At 38.6% G+C, this 21,845-nt stretch overlaps 1 protein-coding gene across 10 annotated transcripts in view; it reads left to right on the top strand.

Annotated features, from left to right (window-relative positions):
* Window positions 1-21,845, top strand: part of CAB39L (calcium binding protein 39 like) — a 114,665-nt gene that overhangs the window by 65,191 nt on the left and 27,629 nt on the right. For all 10 annotated transcript variants that reach the window (XM_027588641.2, XM_027588636.2, XM_027588640.2 and 7 more), the window contains one exon: window positions 10,318-10,436. In XM_027588641.2, coding sequence (XP_027444442.2) covers window positions 10,318-10,436 — 119 coding nt within the window. The remainder of the gene's footprint in view (window positions 1-10,317; window positions 10,437-21,845) is intronic.

Below are 21,845 nucleotides of genomic sequence, written 5' to 3'. Positions count from 1 at the left end.
GTGGATGCAAAGTCATCTGTTCAGGCTGAATTAGAAAGCAATCCAAAGAAGCATAGAACTTTCTGCTGTGCTAACTTAATCTCTGATTATTATTTCTTGCTACATTTTTAAAAAGTCAGCAAAGTAAGTACTCCAGTATCAGCTTCTCATTTACCCATTTTATGGTCCTAAATTTTTGAAAATTTCTGTCCCTTTTTAAAAATCCTTTTCTGTTCCTGGCCCTCTTTAAAGTGGTCCTTCACCTTTGGTTTTATTACTGTAAAAATGAAAAATCATTAAGCCTTAAGATATAAGCTTTGACTATGCTTCATGCATTTAACAATTTGAAATGCTTACTATGTGTGTAGGGCATTGATTCTAGTTGGTCTTGAGTCTAGTTGGTTGTTTATATATTTTGCATCCATCATTAGACAAATTAAGTTACAGAATTTACAGTTACAGGTGAGGAAATGCTATATCATATTAAATGGAATTTTATGTTCTCATTACCCTCTTGTCCTCTTAAACTAATGAATATAAACTTTAGAAACATGTATCCCATAAAGGTACATAATTTATAGGTGATATAAAATGGTATTTGGCATCAGGCCCTTAATCAGCAGTGTAACATGTTAATTGGTTGTATTCCCCCTATAAAAATTGAGACAATGACCATTTTAGTTTGACCTTACCGTACTTTTTAAGGAATGTAACCTGCCATAAAGAGAAAGACTGCTCACGCCATTGTATAATGTACAACATGTTTTATCCCCTCTGCTTTCTGGGGAATGGTCCCTGTGCCTCCTTCCCCACCCACGTAGTTACAGTGGGATCAACCTTTTTGCGCAGCATGACACCCTGCCCACCACACAGCTGATTGGCCTAGTAATAGACATCTCATCAAAGCAGGGCCCGGGTATTCTGCAGGATTCTGGCTAAAACTGAGATAGAACCTCAGTCTCTAATTAGGAGCTAACGATATTCCATAATTTCTGCATCAGTGGTCAGGTTTCCTACCATGTAAACTAAAAAAGTAGAGGAAACCAGCCTGCAGAAAAGACAGAAGAATGAAGATGGGGAGAGAGATAGAAAGGGCCAGGGGGTTTGGAAGGAGCTCTGCGTTGGAATTCTTGCCATGTGTAAATGTAATTATACTGAAAAAATTTGAGAGCAACTAATTCTGAGCTAGCTTGTGCTTGGGTTCTCTGAAACTTTCCCAGTATCTGTAAATTAGTTCAGTTTGAATTTTGGTCCCCTGCAAAGCAGCACTCAGCCATGCAGTGAACACTCCTCACCCCCAACCCCTTGCAGACGGCTCTGCCTATCTAGTTCTGCTACTGAAATTCAGCACAAACATTTGCCCTACCCACCTCAGCTCTCCCCACCCCTCTCCCACAAGCCAACACATACAGGAGCAGAAGAGAGGGAGGAGAGCAGAAGAGAGAGGTCCATGACTTCAATGGCCACAGTTATGTTTCATTTTTTAAAAATTAAGGTGTAATTTACACAAACTAACATTCTCTCTTTTTAATACACAGTTCTGTGATACAGAACAATTCCATCACCCCCAGCATTTTCCCATGCCCTATTGTAATCAGCTCTTTTTCCTACCCTCAGCCTCTGGCAACCACTGATCTGTCTTCTGTCCTTGTATAATTTGCCTTAACAAATGTGGAAATGGAATCATGCAAAATGTAACCTTTTGAGTCTAGCTTCTTCCACTTAACGTAATGCATTTAGGATTCATCTATGTTGTTGCTGTGTAGCAGGAGTTTATTCCTTTTTATTGCTGAGTAGTATTCCACTGCATGGATGTACCACAGACCATTTATCTATTCCCCAGTTGGGGGATATTGGGGAATTTCCAGTTTTAAGCAGTTACAAATAGAACCTCTATAACCATTTATGCACAGTTTGTGTGTGCAGATGTAGGTTTTCATTTCACTTGTGTAAATACCTAGTTGGGTAGTGTTGAGGTTTTCTGTTTACTTTTAGCTTTGTTTTTTTTAAGTTTAGCCACTTAAGTGTCAGTGGTATATTGTGATTTTATTTATTTATTTATTTATTTATTTATTTGAGAGAGAGAGAGCATGAGAGAGAGCATGAGAGGGAAGAGGGTCGGAGGGAGAAGCAGACTCCCTGCTGAGCAGGGAGCCCGATGCGGGACTCGATCCCGGGACTCCAGGATCATGACCTGAGCCGAGGGCAGTTGCTTAACCAACTGAGCCACCCAGGCGCCCCTATATTGTGATTTTAATTTGCATTCCCTTAATGACTAATGATGTTGAGCATCTTTTTGTGTGTTTATTTGCCACCATATCTCTTCTTTTGTGAATTGTCTATATAGATCTTTTGCCCTCCTTTTATTTGGTTGTTGAAGCAGTTTTTGAGAATTCTTTATATATCTTATATACAAGTCAATGGCTGCAATTTTAAAATAGGTGTCTTCTTTTGCAATGCTGCTCTTTTTCTCCTTTATTTGCCTTCTCTCACTTCTTTTTTTTTTTTTAAGATTTTATTTATGTATTTGTCAGAGAGAGAGAGAATGAGAGCACAAGCAGGGGGAGCGGCAGACAGAGGGAGAAGCAGGCTCCCTGGGAGCAAGGAGCCTGATGCTGAACTCGATGCGGGACTCAATCCCAGGGCCTGAACCGAAGGCAGACACTTAACCAAATGAGCCACCAGGCGTCCCTGCCTTCTCTCACTTCTATTATCAGTGAATGATGCTCTTTTTCAGCAGTTCCTTCTACTTGCTGTCTCTGCTGTTCATTGCTTCTTTCTTCTGTCTTTTTCTCTTATTTCATTACAGTTGATACCTCCGGATGTATCATTCATTCTGCAGATAATGGTTGACTATCTCATGTTAGGGCTGACCTTTTTGAAGTTGTCAGTTTAATGCAAGTGCTTCTTCAGGTTTGGCATCTGTTCAGTTACATTATATGTAATCTTAGAATTACTGGCTAATATTCGGCATTTTGGGTCATTTCTAGAGGTTGCTTCCTTACCATCAAACATTTTTTTTTCTTTTGTTCTGGCCACTTCTAGATCCAGAACTTGAAATCTAGCAGTCTGAGGGTTGCTGAAGACTGATTTTGAAATAGTTAAGGTTTTACTCCAGTTAGGTATAGTGTGATGAATAGATATCTGCAAAGGTTCTGTATTATGGAAGGACCCTCATTAATCATCTGGTACCTGTTTAAGTTTTCTCTAATCCTGTCCATTCTGATCCTTTCCTCTGATTTGAGAAGCTGTTCCTGGTATCAGAGCTTGTTTTTGTTATCCACAGGGGGCTTCCTTTGCCTTTGCACATTATTTGCTAATGAACCAGAAGAATGTTTTCCTCTGTGTAAAAGTTGGATAGAGTTCTGTGGAGCTTCATTTCTACTGTTCACTGGAATGCTGTATGGAAATGTTCTTGTGGCATTTCACTGGGAAGTATGAAAAACATGCTCTTATGACTTTTCAAAAAGGATTGATATTGTGCAGGATTACTGCAGAGTCTAGAAAGGTTTGAACAGAACAGATGACTTCTTTCATTTTAAATTTTATTTATATTTACAGTTAAACCTCTTTATACAAGTATATTGTTTAACATAGGTGTAAATGAAATTCATTTAGTATGAAGTAGTATGAACATTTTTCGTGTTTTAAAATTATGAGAGCACCTGATCCTAAAGCATCCTTTTAAACTGAAGACTCAGCTCCTAATTTTCTGTTAAAATTTGGATTTTATATAGTGTGTTTTTCTTAAAGGAAGATAAAATTTGCTTTCCCTTGTGTCTGTTTTGTTTTGTTTTGATCTCTCTCCCCTTTTTTAAAATTCTTCCTCCCTGGCTCCCTTTCCTTCCTTTCTTCTGAGTTCTTCTCTTTTTCTCCCTTATTTCTACCCTTCTCTGTTTCTCTCCATGGAATAAATAAAATGAAAGCAATGGCTAGCCATAGATTTTTCTTGTATTTAATCATTGCCAACATTTTGATGTTCTTATTTCTACCAGTTACATATACTGTAATTTATGTAACCATGCCTAATTCTGGACATACTGATTATTTCTAACTCTGTATTATCACCACTATGATAAAGATTTCTGTGCTGGTTAAGCATCTGACTCTTGATTTTGGCTCAGATCATAGTCTCAAGGTCATGAGATCAAGACCCACATCAGGCTCTGTGCTGGGCCTGGAGCCTGTTTAGGATTCTCAATCTCCTTCTCCCTCTGGCCCTCCTCCGCTCACACACGCGTGCTCATTCTCTCTTTGAAAAAAAAGTCTCTGTGTCTGAAACTTTTCTTCTGTATTTAAGATTGTCATTTAGGATTATTTTTCAGCTAGATTTCCCAATTTGAGGGCACCTGGGTGGCTCAGTTGGTTAAGCGACTGCCTTCAGCTCAGGTCATGATCCTGGAGTCCCGGGATCGAGTCCCGCATCGGGCTCCCTGGTTGGCAGGGAGTCTGCTTCTCCCTCTGACCCTCCCCCCTCTCATGTGCTCTCTCTCTCTCTCTCTCCTTCTCTCTGTCTCAAATAAATAAATAAAATCTTAAAAAAATAGATTTCCCAATTTGAGATTCTAGGACATCAGTCAGGTATTATTAAATTGCTTTATATCCTCACCAGAAATATATGAGAACCGGCATTGAATTTTATCATTTAAAAAAATTCTGGGACTCTGGACTTAGATAGCACCATAGGAGGCTCCTGAATTTCCCTCCTCCTATGGATTAACCGAATGTACAGTTTACACGTGCAGGAATTCCCTTTGAGAGAAATCTAGAAATTAGCTGAGTGACTCCTGTTCATTGAGCAACTGAGAAAATATCCACATCAAAATGGATAGGAAAGCCTGAGACACACTGGCCATAAACCCCACCCCCTGGCATAGCACCATTCATTTGGGGGGGAACCCCAATGCCCAGCTTCTCTTTGAGGAGCAAAGGGTTTGGACCACACATCTGGTGCCCCAAGTTTTAAGGCTGCCAACTAAGGGATGGTCCCCCAAATCACCTACGTATGAAAGCTAACAGGGCTTGCATTCATGAGTCCCACAGGACTATAGCAAACAAAGGAGCAGTTGTTAATGGGTACAAGAGCACTTGTTGCAACTATCCCCACCTCCCCCAGGCTAGCACAGAGGAAGCGCCACAGAAATACCCATCTTCCAGTCTTGCCCCGGAAGGAGTTTGATACGTACTTTACAAGCTACTGTCTGAGGTTCTGGCTTTTAATTAGCATGCATCTAGTTGCTGGCTACAGTCTCCCTGAAAGAGCAAGGGGGCACTTCCCCTGCTTTCTTCCTCCAGCTTCCTCCAACTTGCTCCAACAAGAAAACCAATAATAACTAATACAGAGAGATCTCATGTACCTTGCCCAGTTTCCCTGATGGCAATATCTTGCAAAACCATAGCGCAGTGACATGACCAGGATACTGATATTGATAAAGTCAAGATATGGAAATTTCCGTCACCACACAGATGCCTCCTCTTGCCCTTTTATAGCCGCTCGCCTGTCTTAACCCCATCCTCAGGCTCTAGCAACCACAAATCGGTTCTCCTTTCTGCAATCTGAATATAAATGGAACCATATCATGTGTAATCTTTTAAAATTTTTTATTTGAGCTGACACACAATGTTACATCAGTTTCCAGTGTACAATATAGTGATTCCTTAAGTTCATATATTATGCTGTGCTCACTACCATCTGTTCCCATACATCACTATTACAGTGTCATTGACTATATTCATTATGCTGTCTTGACTTATTTATTCCATAACTGGAAGCCTAGATCTCCTACTCCCCTTCCCCCATTTTACCCAACCCCCCACTTTTCTCCCCTCTAGCAACTATCAGTTTGTTCTCTATATGTATAGGTCTAATTCAGCATTTTATTTGCTTATTCATTTGTGGGTGTTTTTTTTTTAAGATTCCACATATGAGTAAAATCATGTGGTATTTATCTTTCACGGTCTGACTTATTTCACTAAGCATAATACTCCTCATGCTCATCCATGTCTCTAATGGCACAGTCTTGTCCTTTTTTATGGCTGTGTAGCATTCCATTGTATAAATATACCACATCTTCCTTATCCATTTGTCTGTTGATGGACGCTTAGGTTGTGTAACCTTTGTTGCTGGCATTTTTCACTCAGCATAATTCCTTAAGATTCATCCAGGTTGTTGCATGTTTCAAAGTTCATTCCTTTTTATTGCTGAGTCCCTGGTATGGGTGTATAGCCCAGTTTGTTTAACCATTTACCTGTGGGAGGATTTCTACGTTGTTTCCTGCTTTTGATTATTATGAATAAAGCCACTATGAACATTCATGGCCAGGTCTCATTTCCCTGTGATAAATACCAGGAGTGCAACTGCTAGTATAGTAGTTGCATGTTAAGTTTTAATTTAATTTAATTTTTATTTATTTATTTTTTTAAAGATTTTATTTATTTATTAGAGAGAGATGAGCACAAGCAGGGGGTGCGGCAGGCAGAGGGAGAGGGAGAAGCAGGCTCCCCACTGAGCAGGGAGCCCGACGTGGGGCTCCATCTCAGAACCCTGAGATCATGACCTGAGCCGATGGCAGCTGCTTAACCGACTGAGCCACCCCAGGCGCCCTTTATTTTATTTTTTTAAAGATTTATTTATTTACTTCAGAGGGCGAGAGAGAGAGCAAGGGAAGGGGCAGAGGGAGAAAACACTCAAGCAGGCTCTACACCCAACACAGTCTGACACGGGGCCTGATCCCAGGACTCTGAGATCATGACCTAAGCCAAAAACAAGAGTCAGACGCTCAAACAACTGAGCCACCCAGGCACCCCACATGTTAAGTTTTTTAAGAAATTGCCAAATTGTTTTCCAGATTAACTATATATGTTAGATCTCCACCAACAATGTACAAGTGTGGTTTCTCTGCATTTTTGTCAGCATTTGGTGTCGTCATTATTTATTTTAGTCATTTTGATAGGCATATGTAATAATATCTCCCGGTGATCTCAATTTGCATTTCCCTAATGGCTAATTATGTTGAACATATTTTATGTGCTTGTAGCCATGTGTAGATCCTCTTTGGTGAAATGTCTCTTCGTGTCTTTTGCCCATTTTCTAATGCGTTTGTATTTTATACTACCAAGTTCAGAGGCTTCTTTATATATTCTAGCACTAGTTTTTTGTCATATATGTGGCTTGAAGTATTTTCTCCCCATCTGTAACTTGTCTTTTCATCCTATTAACAAGATCTTTTACAAAACAAAAGTGCTGAATTTTGTTGAAGTTCAATTTATTAGTTTTTGTTTTCTAGATTGTGCTTTTAGTGTCAAGTTTAAGAATTATATGCCTAAATCTATATCCTGAGGATTTTCCTCTGTTTTTTTCTAGAAGTTTTATAGTTTTATGTTTTACATTTAAGTCTGTGATCCATTTCAAACCAATTGTTGATAAAGTGAATCCTTATTTAAGAATATTTATCTATATATTATTTATTATATAATAAATAGTTATTATATATTTATATATTAATTAGTATTCTTAATCACTACCTAGTCCATATTTTATATGGCTAGTAGCTTTAAGATTGAGTAATTAATTGAATAATCTTAGTGTCTTCTTTTCATTTTGGGTCCTACTTCTTTTGGTATTAAAAAAGTGCCACATTAATAGATACATGAGATTCAGTGGTCTAGATTTGTGATAAAGGGTTTATGGATGACTATGCCTGTAAAGTAATAAATCAGTCAATAAATATTGAATGCCTACTATATATCGGGCCCTACTATGGGCATTGAAATATGGCTTATCCTTGGGAGCTATCAGTGTGATGAGGGAGTTAGAGACAAAATTCATTTCAGTATACTGTGTTCAGTGTTGGAATCAGTTTAGTATGATAGCTAAGAACCCAGACTCTGGATTCCATCAGTTTTGGATGGAGTCCTGGCTCCTCCACATCCCACCTGCATAAGGTAACCTCACTAGTCCTTAATTTCCTTACTTATAGAATGTACATTATAAGGTTGTTATGAGGATTGGAAAATACACGTAAAGTTCTTATACTAAGTGCCGGGCCCAGAGTAAGCACTTAATGTGAGCTGCTATGACCATGGTAGAGATGAAGGTAGGGGTTGAAAGGGAATAGGAGGTACTGGTCTATGTAGGCAGAGGTGGTGTTGTCACACAGAGAAGGGCAGTTATCCTAAAGGTGAATACTTCTTAACTGAATCTGCAGGATTGAAAGACGACTTCAGTGACATCCATTTTGACCTGTCTGCACCTTCTAATTAAGTTCTTTTTTCCAGCTTATCTCTTAACTCAGGCAAAAGACCCCTGCAGGCAACTGAAACTACCCCTCAAGCAAAAAGGTCTGCCCTGACGTCAGCAAGACCGCACATGATTGACCCCAAGATAATGATCTTTACTGCTTACCTACATATACCCACCAAACTTTGTCCCACGTTTTCCTTATATAAACCCACGGGTACTTTTAGCACTTTAGAGATAGTCTTTGAGACAGCACTGTGCTGTCTTCCCGGTATTGGCCTCACTGAAATAAATTCCTTTCTTGTTTCACCACCACTCATCTCTCTGCCTTTGGATTTTGTCAGCGGTGAGTGGCTGAACCTGGTCTGTTTGGGAACCCTGGAGCCAGCTGCTCTTGGCACCCCTGAGCCCGGGTTACAGAGCGGCTAAGATTTAGCTACAAAAAGAAAGGAAAGAAAAGCATTCAGGACAGAGAAGAACAGGAACAAAGGTATAGAAAGATTGTGTATACGTTTATGTAGTACAGCCATTTGTTATTAAAAGAACTTGAAGTAGGAATTGAAAAGTGAGATGTGGCTGGAGAGGTAGGCAAGGACCAGGTCTTGGAGGGCGTTGGACTTATTTCTAAGCAAAAGGAAGGCATTGAAGAGGTTAAGAGACTGGCATAGTCAGATTCGCATTTCCACTTAGCTCACTCTGCAGAGTGAAGACTGCTTTGAAGTAGAGGACATAACTGTGAAAGGTACTCTTTTAACAGTTAAGCTGAAAGACGAAGGCCAGAATCAGGGCCATAGTAACTAACAATGGAATGTCTTGTCCTTTTTTTTTATATAAAAAAACTCCTGTTCAGGGTGCCCGGCTGGTTTAGTCAGAAGCACGTGCAACTCTTGATCTCAGGGTTGTGAGTTCAAGCCCCACATTGGGTATGGAGATTAAAAATAAAATCTTAAAAAAACAAAAACTCAGGGTGCCTGGGGGATTCAGTCGGTTAAGCGGCTGTCTTCGGCTCAGGTCATTGGGATCGAGCCCCGCACAGGGAGCCCTGCACAGGGAGCCCGCTTCTCCTTTTCCTCCCTGCTCGTGCTCTCTCTCACTATCTCTCTCTCTCTCCCAAATAAATAAACAAAATCTTTAAAAAGACAAAACAAAACAAAAAACTTAATGTTCAATTCAGAGCTTCAGTTGGAGAAGGAGATGAGCCTCAGGTTGTAGGGTGTGTGAGAGTGGAAGTCTTGTAAATGAGGGCTCTGAAAAGTCTTATCCAAGACTGGCTATAGTTCCTCTGCCTCAGGCTACTAGGATTGAGTGAGCCTCTCTACTTCTCTAGGTTAGATATGATTTCTTAACGATCACCTAAAATATGTATCCACCTAATAGAAAACTCACATTCTTTTTTTTTTTTTTTTTAATGCACCAACTTGGAGTGGGAATTGAGTGGAGGGAAAAAATTACTAAAAAGTACATTTAAGAAAAAGGAATTTGATTCCAACCTGTATTTGCTAAAATCTTTATTTTCTTCATCTATTTTCCCTCGTTCTTTAAGATGGTTTAAAAAATGTTAACCATAATTTTATTCTTATGTAAAGCTAAAAGGTAAAAAAGCATAAGGAATTCAATTGTATCATATTCACTACTATTTTAAATTCTTCTGTGCCATTTCAACTGTGAGAGATAGACTTCTAATTGTTCAAATTAACCACAGTGCAAATCCTGTGAAAAGAGCTGCATCATTTTGTAGATTCTGTTTGAATGTTTGAAAGCACAGCTGACTAAAGATATATGACAAGAATAAATTTAAAAAATAAATAAAATAAATAGGTCATGGGGATGTAATGTAGCATGTGGCATATAGATAATGATATTGTATTAACTTTTTATGGTAAGAGATGGTAACTAGACTTATGGTGATCATTTTATACTGTATATAAATGTTGAATCATAAAAAAAAGAATAAATTAATGTTTTTGGATATTACAAAGAACAGTGCTATTTCTCTTTGTGTGTGTGTATGTGTAAACAGCTTTTGAGATACAACTTACACTCCATATAATTCACCTGTTTCAATTGTGCAATTTAATGGTTGTTTGTTTCTTTAACAGGGAAAAAAAGATGTGACCCAGATATTTAACAACATCCTGAGAAGACAGATAGGTACTCGGAGTCCTACTGTGGAGTACATTAGTGCTCATCCTCATATTCTGTTCATGCTCCTCAAAGGGTAGGTCCATGGTTTCCTTTAAAGTAGGTTTGAGTATAGAATAGTTGTTAAAAGTATACAGCATTGGGGTGCCTGGGTGGCTCTGTTGGGTAAATGGTTCCTCCGATCACTTTGTTCAGCTTTGCCATTTCAGCTCATAGGAAGGAGAAAATACATGGGAGAAATTATCAGCCATGCCTGGAAATGGCTTACTTTACTCCCATTCACATTCCATTGGAGAGCACTTAGTCATTCAGCCCCTTACTTCTTAAAGAAATCTGAGAAATGTTGTCTAGGTGTCCAGGAAGAAGAGGACAGAGGATTTCGGTGATTGCTAACATTCTCTGTTACATATTGTTTCTTTTGAAAATTTCTTCCCTTCCATTTTCTGTGTTCTCACTTTCTAGATTTCCTGTTAGTCAGGAGTTGAATCTCCAGAATTGATTTCTTAGTCCTTCTGTTTTTCATCTCTTATCTTTTTATGTGTTGGAAGATGTCAATTTTACATTTAAGTGAAGATAAACCCTATTGAATTTTCATTTCAGCTACTCTACTTTTAATTTATAAGAACTAATTTTTGTTCTCTGATTATTCTTTTTTCTTGTCTCTTGGCGCTTCCTGGTTCTGTGACCTTAGGCAAGACACTGCACCTTTCCAAACCTCAGTTTTCTTATCTGTAAAATAAAAGTAAAATTTATAATATTACCTTCACACTAAAATAATATTGTATTATATGCCATTGACTTTGCACCATCAGAAAGATTTGTGTTTTCATCCAGGGTTCTGCCACTTACTTACTATAAGATCTTGGGCAAGTTATCTAACTTCCTTATGTCTTGGTTTCCTCATTGCAATAAGGAGTCAAATAATAATACCTACATGAGTTGGTTGTTAGGAGTCTTCAATGAGATAATGCTTTATAAAGCACAGCATCTAGCACATAGTATTCAGTAACTACTAATCTAAGAAATTATTATCTGTATTCCTTTTAAGAGCTGCAATTTCCATAGAAACATATGAGCAATTTTAAACAAATACAATGAAGGTCATATATAAGTGCCAGAATAACATTATAAAGTAAAGTGCTCCTTTGCAGCTCATGGGGAACTGCAAGTCTTAATGGATGCACAAGGATATGATTTGCACAGCTGGTCATTGGTGAATAAGGCCAAGGTGATCAATTTATACCAACTTCTGGAGATTCTAAAATGTTAAGCTCTAAAACATTTGACAGGGCACCTGGGTGGCTCAGTTGGTTAAGCGACTGCCTTCGGCTCAGGTCATGATCCTGGAGTCCTGGGATCGAGTCCCGCATCGGGCTCCCTGCCTCAGCAGGGAGTCTGCTTCTCCCTCTGACCCTCTTCCCTCTCGTGCTCTCTATCTCTCATTCTCTCTCTCAAACAAATAAATAAAATCTTTAAAAAAAAAATTTGACATTATCCTCAAGGAAATGGGGAGCCACTGAAGAGTTTTGGAGAGAGGAAAAATATTAGATTTATGTTTCAGGAAATGAGGATAAGTTTAATAGTAGTTTTTAAAAATGAGCTTGTAAATAAATGATCCCTTGAGAATGCTGAAATGTGTTGTCCTGGAGATTGTGTTGACTGATGGAGAAGAGCAGTGGTGTGGATGATCTAAAACAGTATCTTCCACAGGGTGCCTGGGTGGCTCAGTTGGTTAAGCGCCTGACTCTTGATTTCAGCTCAGGTCATGATGTCTGGGTCACGAGTTCAAGCCCTGCGTCGGGCTCCGCATTGAATGGGGCCTGCTTGAGATTCTCTCTCTCACTCTCTTTCTGCCCCTCCCTCTCACTCAGGCTCTCTGTTGCTCTCTCTAAAAATAATTAATTGATTAATTAAATAAAATTAACTTCATTCCTTTTTGATATGGTAAAATGTATATAATTACATACTATAGATGCTTTATGGAAGATATAAAAAAATTTACCATAATTAGATATTTATTTAGAAAATTAAGTTGGTAGGACTCCTGTGTGGCTCAGTCGGTTAAGTGTCTGCCTTAGGCTCAGGTCGTGATCCCAGGGTCCTGGTATCAAGTCCTGCCTCGGGCTTCCAGCTCATCAGGGAGCCTGCTTCTCCCTCTGCCCCTCTCCCCTGCTTTTAATTAATAAAAGGCCACTTTGTTAATATACAGATTTTTATTCTAAGACTCCATTTTCTTGTATTTATAGCACACAATAGGAAAATAAGAATTATTATTATTTTTTAAAGATTTTATTTATTTATTTGACAGAGAGAGACACAGTAAGAGAGGGAACACAAGCAGAGGTAGTGGGAGAGGGAGAAGCAGGCTTCCCACAGAGCAGGGAGCCCGACGCGGGGCTCCATCCCAGGACCCTGGGATGATGACCCGAGCCAAAGGCAGACACCTAACGACTGAGCCACCCAGGTGCCCCCCAAAATAAGAATTATTTACTTTAAGAATAACTTCCTCAATTTTGATTCATTAGGAAACTTTTATAAAATATCTTTCCATTTCTTCTGAAAAGTTAATATTTAGTTCAGTTCCTAAGGCTAAAATTGCTTGTTAGTTCATTTATGAAGGGCCTACAGTAGTAACAGTACTAGTAGTAATAACACTAATGATAGTAATAGTCATGGTAGAAGTTTAGATCATATTTACTAAACGCCAGGACTTGCTTTGTATTTCTATAATAGTCTTGTAGGTAGTTATTATTGCTATTGTTATTGTTATTGTTATAACCTATTTTATACATGAGGACACTGCAGCCAGAGAGGTTAACTAACTTATCCAAAGTCACGTAGCTAGTATGATTTAAACCCAAATAGTTTGGCTCCAGAGTCTGTGCTCTCAGAACACCACCCAGCTTTCCATTCCTCAAGCAGTCATAGTCTACACTGAGAAGAGACAACTCACTACAACTCATTGTTGTTACTTTATGGGACATCAAAAATGGAGCAGGTCTTAAAGTAGAAAATTGCCAAATAGGCACAAAGAGTAGAAGGATTGAGTGCCTCCTGTGCAAAGGCATGGAGGCATCAAAATGCATAATGTGTTTGGAAGTTGACAGGACTTCTGGTGTAGCTGGAGTCCAGTGTGAATGGGAGGAAAGGTTGGGGGATAAAGCTGGAAAGGCTGAGAACAGATTATGAAGAGCCTTCTGTGTCCCACTAAGGAATCTGAATGTCATTCTGTAGGTAACATGGAACTCCCCAGGGACTAGATGTGATGAGTTCTGGTTGCAGTGTGGAAAATGGCTTGGAGTGTGGAGGTGCTGAGACTGCAGCTTGGAAGAGTCCAAGCAAGAGATAATTAGGGCCAAAACTTTACTGGTGATATTGGGAATGAAGAAAGCAGACATTTTTTAAATATTTTTAATTTTTTTCTGATTCATAGCAGCACATACTTATTATTTTAAACTATAAGGGACGCCTGGGTGGCTCAGTCGATTAAGCGTCTGCCTTCAGGTCAGGTCGTGATCCCAGGGTCCTGGGATTGAGCCCTGCATTGGGCTCCTTGCTCAGTGGGGAGCTTGCTTCTCCCTCTGCTGCTCCCCCTGCTTGTGCTCTCTCTCTCTCTGGCAAACAAATAAATAAAATCTTTAAAAAAAAAAAAAAGAAGAAGAAATGTATAATATAGAGGGAGTACAAACCAAATTCTCCCAAAGAAAACCATTAATCAACAATTTGGTGATGATACCTCTGGGCTTTATTCGCTGTTATAATGATTCTTTTATTTTTCAATCCAGACTTTAAATCCATTCCTTCACATCCTGTTGTAGATACCATTTATTGAGCACATGCTATGTGCCAAGTGTTGCATTCAGTATCTTTACTTATGTTATTTCATCTAATTCTTTTAATAATACTGTGAGGACTGGGTATTACTCTTACCATTTTATAGATGAGGACATTGAAACTTAGAGTAAGGCTACTGCTCAAGGTTATACAGCTAATAAATGACAGAGCCAAGTTTTCAATCCAGATCTGTTTCTAAATTCCATGTTCTTTACCTTACTGTATCTTTAATAAGACTTGTGGACCATTCAGGTGTGAAGGAAAAGAAGATTATAGAAGATCCTGAGTACAGGGTAGACAAGAAGTCCTAAGTAGAATAGTTTCGCCAGAATCAGCTTTACCCATCACCATTGTTTAGTTTAGTGTGAAATGCTAAATCCTTTGTTAAAAGTCAGCATTTTGACTGAATTATCTCTTGTAAATTGCTTAAAAACTGAAGACAAAACTTGATTGGTGCATTTACAAATCAAACTGATGTTATTTAGGAAAATGATAGTATCATTCTATGTTGAACCTAATTCTAACAAGGAAGGAAGGAAGGAAGAGAGAAAGAAAAAATTTATATTTGCCCATCAAAGATAATCATCTGGATATAGGATATGAAACATGATATGAAGGATTTGGAACCCAAACTTTATGAAAAGATTATAAATAAAGACTTTCTCTAAATGAACTTTTCTCTTGGACCAGGCAAGTGACATTCCAAGTTACTGAGAGAACTTGAGGATGAAGTCATTTAAACCCCTCTCAGTGATGCATAAAAAATCATAGCCAATGGAAGATGTTCCAGAAGTCTAATACTGAGATCATAAATTTCTCCTAATAGTACTTAAAAATTTTTTAATCCAAAAATTTCAACCATATACAAAAGTAGAAAGTATGAAGAAATCCTATGTACCCATCACCCAATCTTAACAACCATCAGTATTCTGCTGTGTTTGTTTCATCTATTTCCCCAACACCTCCCCCTACTTTTTTGGCTGGAGTATTTTAAAAGCAAATCCCAAACCTCATGTAATCTTGCTTTATCAACCCTAAATAATTTACTTTGATATGCATTGCAAAAATAAAAAAGATAAATTTTACATAACCACAATATAATCATTATACTTAAAAAGTAACAGTAATTCTTTAGTAACTAATACCTACACCATACTCAAATTTCCTTGATTTTCCCTCCCCCAAATTTCCATAGTTGGTTTGTTCAGTTAAGGATCCTAACAAGTTCCACTTACTGTAATGGTTGTAATGCCACATAAGTCTTTTTAAAGTCTCTTTTCATTGAGAACAGCGCCTGCTCCCCTTTTTATGAAAAACTGAGTTCATTATGCTACAGAGTTTCCTCCATTCTGGATTTGTCATGTTGCTTCCTAATGGTGTCACTTGTTCCACTGTCCCCTGTATTTCTGTCCTGGAGGTTATACTTAAAGACTCGATTAGATTCAGATTCAGTTTTATTTTGGCAATCATATTTTGTAGGTGGTGCTGTGTAGTTCATATTTCATCTCATCAGGAGACATACATTTTGTAATGCTAAGATTGAGCAGTGGGTTCAGGTGGAGACAGCTTAATCCACTGTAAAGTTCTTCATCAGTCTTACACTCGACTGTTTTACCGATCATTGATTAACGCTGTATGATTCAGTCATTTCATTAGCAGTTATAAAAAGATGATTTCCTAATCTTGTCATTTCTCATGCATTTTTTTTAAGGTTTTATTTATTTATTTGACAGAGAGAGACAGCAGGAGAGGGAACACAAGCAGGGGGAGTGGGAGAGGAAGAAGCACGCCTCCCGCTGAGCAGGGAGCCCGATGCGGGGCTCGATCCCAGGACCCTGAGATCATGACCCGAGCCAAAGGCAGATGCTTAACCAACTGAGCCACCCAGGCACCCCTCTCATCATGCATTTATTGACTAGAGTAGTTTTATAGAGAATAACTTTCTATCATTTACCACAATAACTTAACTACTTTAAAATACAATTCATACCAGAGAGGTAGAATGAATGCTCAATTCTTTTCTTTCCATCATCAATTTAGAGAGAAATAAGTTGTTACCCCAGGAACTTCCATTGGCATCTAATGAGTTTCTTTTATCTCTCTCTCTCTCTCTCTCTCTCTCTCCCCTCCCCCCATCCCTTTATTATCATTATAAACTTGTGGGTTTAATTTTTTTCCCATATGTTTTATTTTTCTTGCTGGTGCTCAGTTGTCTATCCTTCAAGTTACTTCATGTCCTTTTGATATTACTCACATTAGCAAGTGAGATTCCTTGCTTTCTGGCACAAGATATACCAGGCCCATCTTGTATATTTCCTAACACAGACTTGGAATCAGCCATTTCTACCAAGGACTCATGTTCTTTTTAGTGAGGAATGGTTCCTAGAGACTATAATCTGGATGCTTGGGCTTCTCATTGGATTGTTATTGCTTCTAAGCTTTTTTAGTGGACAGAGTTTTCTCCCTATTTTTAAAGTAAGCAAATATATCTAGATTAAAAGCAAAACTTCTTGCCTATATTGAGGAGGCCTAGTGTTTGTTAAGTGACATTTTACAGAACTTTTCCAACTACTGCCTGACATTGTTTGCTTCTGGCAACAACGCAAGTCATTTTCCCCTCTTATATGTGTTCTTAACTTGAGATATTCTTTCATGAGATCTTCTGACGATTTTTTATATAATGTTTACTGTAGCTCACTACTAGAGGAGACAATTGCTCTTACATTTTAGCTTTTCTTAAACTTGAAAGGGATCTTTTGTGCTGTGATTATTTGAATAAACATGCATATATAGTAGTGTGCCTTCTTTATACTAACATAGTTAGAGGCCAGACTATATGATCCAAAATACAAATCAAAAAGGAAGATATAATTCAGTTCTATAAAATAATGATTCAACATGTATTGGATTAATCTTTATTAGCAACCTGACATAAATTAGTCATCGTAGAGGCACAGTGATTCATCTTGGTCCCTGCCCTTGGGAACCTTTTTCATAAGTGGAAGAGAATAGATATTTATTCTGTATCAAGAATAAGGAAATTAATGTTATTGGGATTTGAAACTTAAGATAGGCTTAATTTGTGGAGCAATAAACTATCAGAAGCCAATATCCTAGAGGGTAGTAAGGTTGAAATGATATATGTGAATTATAGATCCCTTAAAGGCTACTGACAAAAAAATCAAGAATTTCTCTATATATCCCAATGTATTCCTAACTTTAAGAAGCTTTCATCTCAGAGAATGACATTTCCACTCTTAGGCACAAACTAATGGGATGCAACAAGTGTTCTGACCCAGAGGAATACTTTTTAAAATATTTTTTTAGTTCTCAAGAATAAATAGTATATCACAGATGGTTCCAATAAACTTGACCAAATGAAAGGAAAAAGTGAACTAATTATACCCAAGAGTTTGGAATATAAACTTTTTATAGATCTCAGTTTGGAAATTAAATCAAGAAATGAGAAAAATGTTGGCTAGAGATCATACAGCTTTTTGTTTAAGCCAGAGTTTGAGTTTCATTAAAGTTCTAGTATTAAGAATTTCAGTCAGCATTTGAAATTCATTAACTTCAGGGGCGCCTGTTCAGTCGGTTAAGCGTCTGGCTCTTGATTTTGGCTCAGGTCATGATCTCAGGGTTGTGAGACTGAGCCCTGCGTAGGGCTCCACACTTGGCGTGGAGCCTGTTTAAGATTCTCTCTCTTCCTCTCCCTTTCCTCCCCCCGCCACCCTCTCGTGCACACACACACACTCTCTCTCTCTCTCTCTAAAAGGAGAAGGGGGGAGGGGGAGGAGAAGAAAGAAGAAATAATTCATTAATTTCATCATATGCCTACTTTGTGCAAAACATTATGCTAAGCACTCTGGAGATTGAGGTGGGGATAGGGGAGAGTAACAGATAAGATGCAGACAGCACATGGAGCTGGGAGCAGAGGAGGCAAGGGGAAGGTAACGAGAGAGCAAGACGGTAACAAGTAAAACCTATCCCCGTCAATGAAGTTGTTTGAAATGAGGTGAAGAAAACAGATTTATAACTACTTATTGGCGATATAGCATAGTATAGATTGAAAAACGTGCTAAACTGGAATTACAAACTGTTGTAAGAATATGAAGGAGAGAGAGAATAATCCTGAGTGGTGGTTTATTGGGAAAGACTTCAAGGAGGAGGTGGTATTTAAACTAAGCCTTAAAACATGAGAGAGAATCTTAGAGGTAGAGATGTAAGGAGAAGGACCTTCTAGGTTGAGAGAAGGGCATACCCCAAAATTGTAGGGAATGGGATGAGAAATGAAATTGAAATGTTAAGTTTAGGGCCAAGTTACAAAAATCCATAAATATTTCACTATAAAGTCTAGATTTTAATGGTCATGGGTTCTTTGTCTAGGCCAGCAGTCTTTATTTCGTATTTCTAAAGTACTCTACCAGTAAACAGCAATGTTTTTCTCCTTCACACTTTAGAAAATACACCCCTTTTTATAACATCTTAATATTTTCCATCTATAACTCTTCCATGTGTACCAGCAGGCTGATTTTCAAGTTCTTCTGGTAAGAGAAATTATTAACACTATAAATAGGCATTTTTTAATATTCTGCAAGTAATCATGCCTATCTGAATATATTAGCATTCAATGTTAATATGAGTTATTCAGGGAATACTCAAAGGAGAACTATAGAGAGTATTCAGCATAAAACAGGACAAAAATGATAAATACTACCCTAGTTTAGTGAATCCTCTCAAATATCCTTGTTTACCATTTCCCCTACTGTATGTGTAGATTTGATTTTGCAAAGTAGCCAGTTTCCTAAGTTGTAGGAGAGCGATTCTATCCTTGAATCAAATGTCATGTAGATCTTGTCTTTTAAAGAATAATGCATTATTTTTTATTGCTCAACAAAATGTTATCACGTATATTTGGTGAGTTATATCAGGAAGTTTTGTGCAAAAGTGGTTTTGTTTTGATTTTCATCTATTCAGTTTTCTTATCTGTTCATTTTAGTTCTCATCTGTTCAGTGGTCTTTTTTTGCTTTTAAAAATATTTTTTGCTGGAATTTTTCTAATCTGCAAAATTCATGGTAAATTTGAAAGATTATGTAGGTCCTTTATGGACATCATTTTTCTTCTGTCCTCAACATTATAGGAAAGCGCTTTTTCAAGAATTGAAATAATTGAGTTTTCCCCAGTGGGGCTTTGTATTAGAACCATATAAATTAATATTGTATTTCACTGAAATGAAATGAAATAAGATTTTTTTATCCTATATGCACTTCCCAGTCTTTTACCACTATATCTTCCTTTGTTTCTATTCTGTTTACTACACAGTTGCCAACTGTATCATTTTAATACTGAGCTTGTTTTACTTGAGCTAAGTTTTGTTCACTTTCTCGAAACCTTATCATACACTGGCATGTAATGCAAACTAGATTTATTTCATGACACTTGAGGCCTTGCTATTAAATTAGGAATGGAACACATGTAATGTGCCAGTCCTGAATTGTTTCCTACAGTAAATATTGTATTTTTCTAGCAAAGTTTTTGCCTCGAGCTAGAATTCATGATTTCAGTGAGTCGTTCAATATGCAGCTATTTATTATTGGTCATCTATTATATACAAATTGTATATACGTGCATGTCATAGCTATCCTTATCTTTATCTTTTTCCTGAACCCCAGATAGATATATTCTACTTCCAAGGAGACATCTCTACTTAGATATCAGGCATCTCAAAGTTAACATGGTCAGAAACAAACTTAAATTCTTCACTGATCTGTTCATCTGCTAGTTTTACTCATCTTAAAAATTGGCACCGCCATCTAGCCAATTATTCAGGCCAAAAATATGGGAATCCTTGAGTCCTCAATTTCCCTCACCCCAGATTTGTTCCCCACCCTACCCCAGCTATGTCGGTACCAAGGCCTATTGACTCTTCCTGCAGACAATATGCACGATCTGCCCACAGTCCGCTAATGTACTACTACCACCTCAGTCCCCGCCACCATCATCTCTAGCTGGGCTTCTACTCCTCCTACCCAGTCTGCCTGCTCTCACTCTAACTCTCCAGCTCATTTTTCTGGTTTTTGTTTTTGTTTTTTTTAAGAGAGAGAGAGAGAGAGTGCACAGGAGACAGGGGGAGGGGCAGAGAGAGAGGGAGAGAGAGAGAGAATCTTAAGCAGGCTCCACGCCCAGCATGGAGGCCCATGAGGGGCTCCATCTCACAACCCTGAGATCTGAGCCAAAATCAAGAGTCAGAAGTCAGATCCTTAACCAACAGAGCCACCCAGGTGTCCCCATTTTTTTCCTTGTTTTATAATAGATTCTCCACAGATGCCCAGAGTGATCTTTTTATTTTTTTAATAATTTTTATTGTTATGTTAATCACCATACATTACATCATTAGTTTTTTTTTTAAAGATTTTATTTATTTATTTAATTGACAGAGAGAGAGAGACAGCGAGAGAGGGAACACAAGCAGGGGGAGGGTCAGAGGGAGAAGCAGGCTTCCCGCGGAGCAGGGAGCCTGATGCGGGGCTCGATCCCAGGACCCTGAGATCATGACCTGAGCTGAAGGCAGTCGCTTAACCAACTGAGCCACCCAGGCGCTCCACATCATTAGTTTTTGATGCAGTGTTCCATGATTCATTGTTTGTGCATAACACCCAGTGCTCCACGCAGAATGTGCCCTCTTTAATACCCATCACCAGGCTAACCCATCCCCCCCCCCCCCCCCCTCTAGAACCCTCAGTTTGTTCTTCAGAGTCCATCGTCTCTCATGGTTCGTCTCCCCCTCCGACTTACTCCCCTTCATTCTTCCCCTCCTGCTATCTTCTTCTTTTTTTTTTTCTTAACATATATTGCATTATTTCAGAAGTACAGATCCGTGATTCATCAGTCTTGTACAATTCACAGCGCTCACCATAGCACATACCCTCCCCAATGTCCATCACCCAGCCACCCCATCCCTCCCACCCCCCACCACTCCAGCAACCCTCAGTTTGTTTCCTGAGATTAAGAATTCCTCATATCAGTGAGGTCATATGATACATGTCTTTCTCTGATTGACTTATTCAGAGTGATCTTTTTAAAGCATATGTTAGGCCATGTTAATTTTTTGCTTTAAGCTCTCCAAAGGCTTCCTACCACACTTTAAAACCACATTCCTTAGCTTGGCTTACGGAGCTGTATGTGATCTGGCCCCTGCCGTCTCCACTGTTGCCTCATTTCACACCGTTCACTACTCTTCCCCTGCATTCTAGCCGTGCTGGCTTTACTTCTCTCTCACTCACCAAGCTGGTTCTTGCCTTGGAGCCTTTGCAGTTAGTTCCCTTTGCCTGGAATGCTTTGCTCCTTCCCTGACCCTTCGGTCTAAATGAAAGGAAATTAAGTAGTCACACTCTGTAGTATAAATATTTTAATGTCTTCAGTTTCATAGCACTTCTCAGAATATGAAATTTCTTTTCATTGTTTATAATTTGTCTCTTACCCCACTAAATAGTATTCCCACTAAAAAATATGAACTCCGGGAAGGCAGTGACCTGTTGTGCTTACTGTTATGGCCCCAGGGTCTGGAATAGTGCCAGGCACATCTTAGCTATTCAGTGGGTGTTGAATGAATGGTGTTTGAATGAACTGTGACAAATGGTATCTATGCTT

The sequence above is a fragment of the Zalophus californianus genome, chromosome 3, assembly GCF_009762305.2.
Source record: "Zalophus californianus isolate mZalCal1 chromosome 3, mZalCal1.pri.v2, whole genome shotgun sequence".
NCBI lineage: Eukaryota > Metazoa > Chordata > Mammalia > Carnivora > Otariidae > Zalophus > Zalophus californianus.
This window is presented reverse-complemented; position numbering and strand designations above follow the sequence as displayed.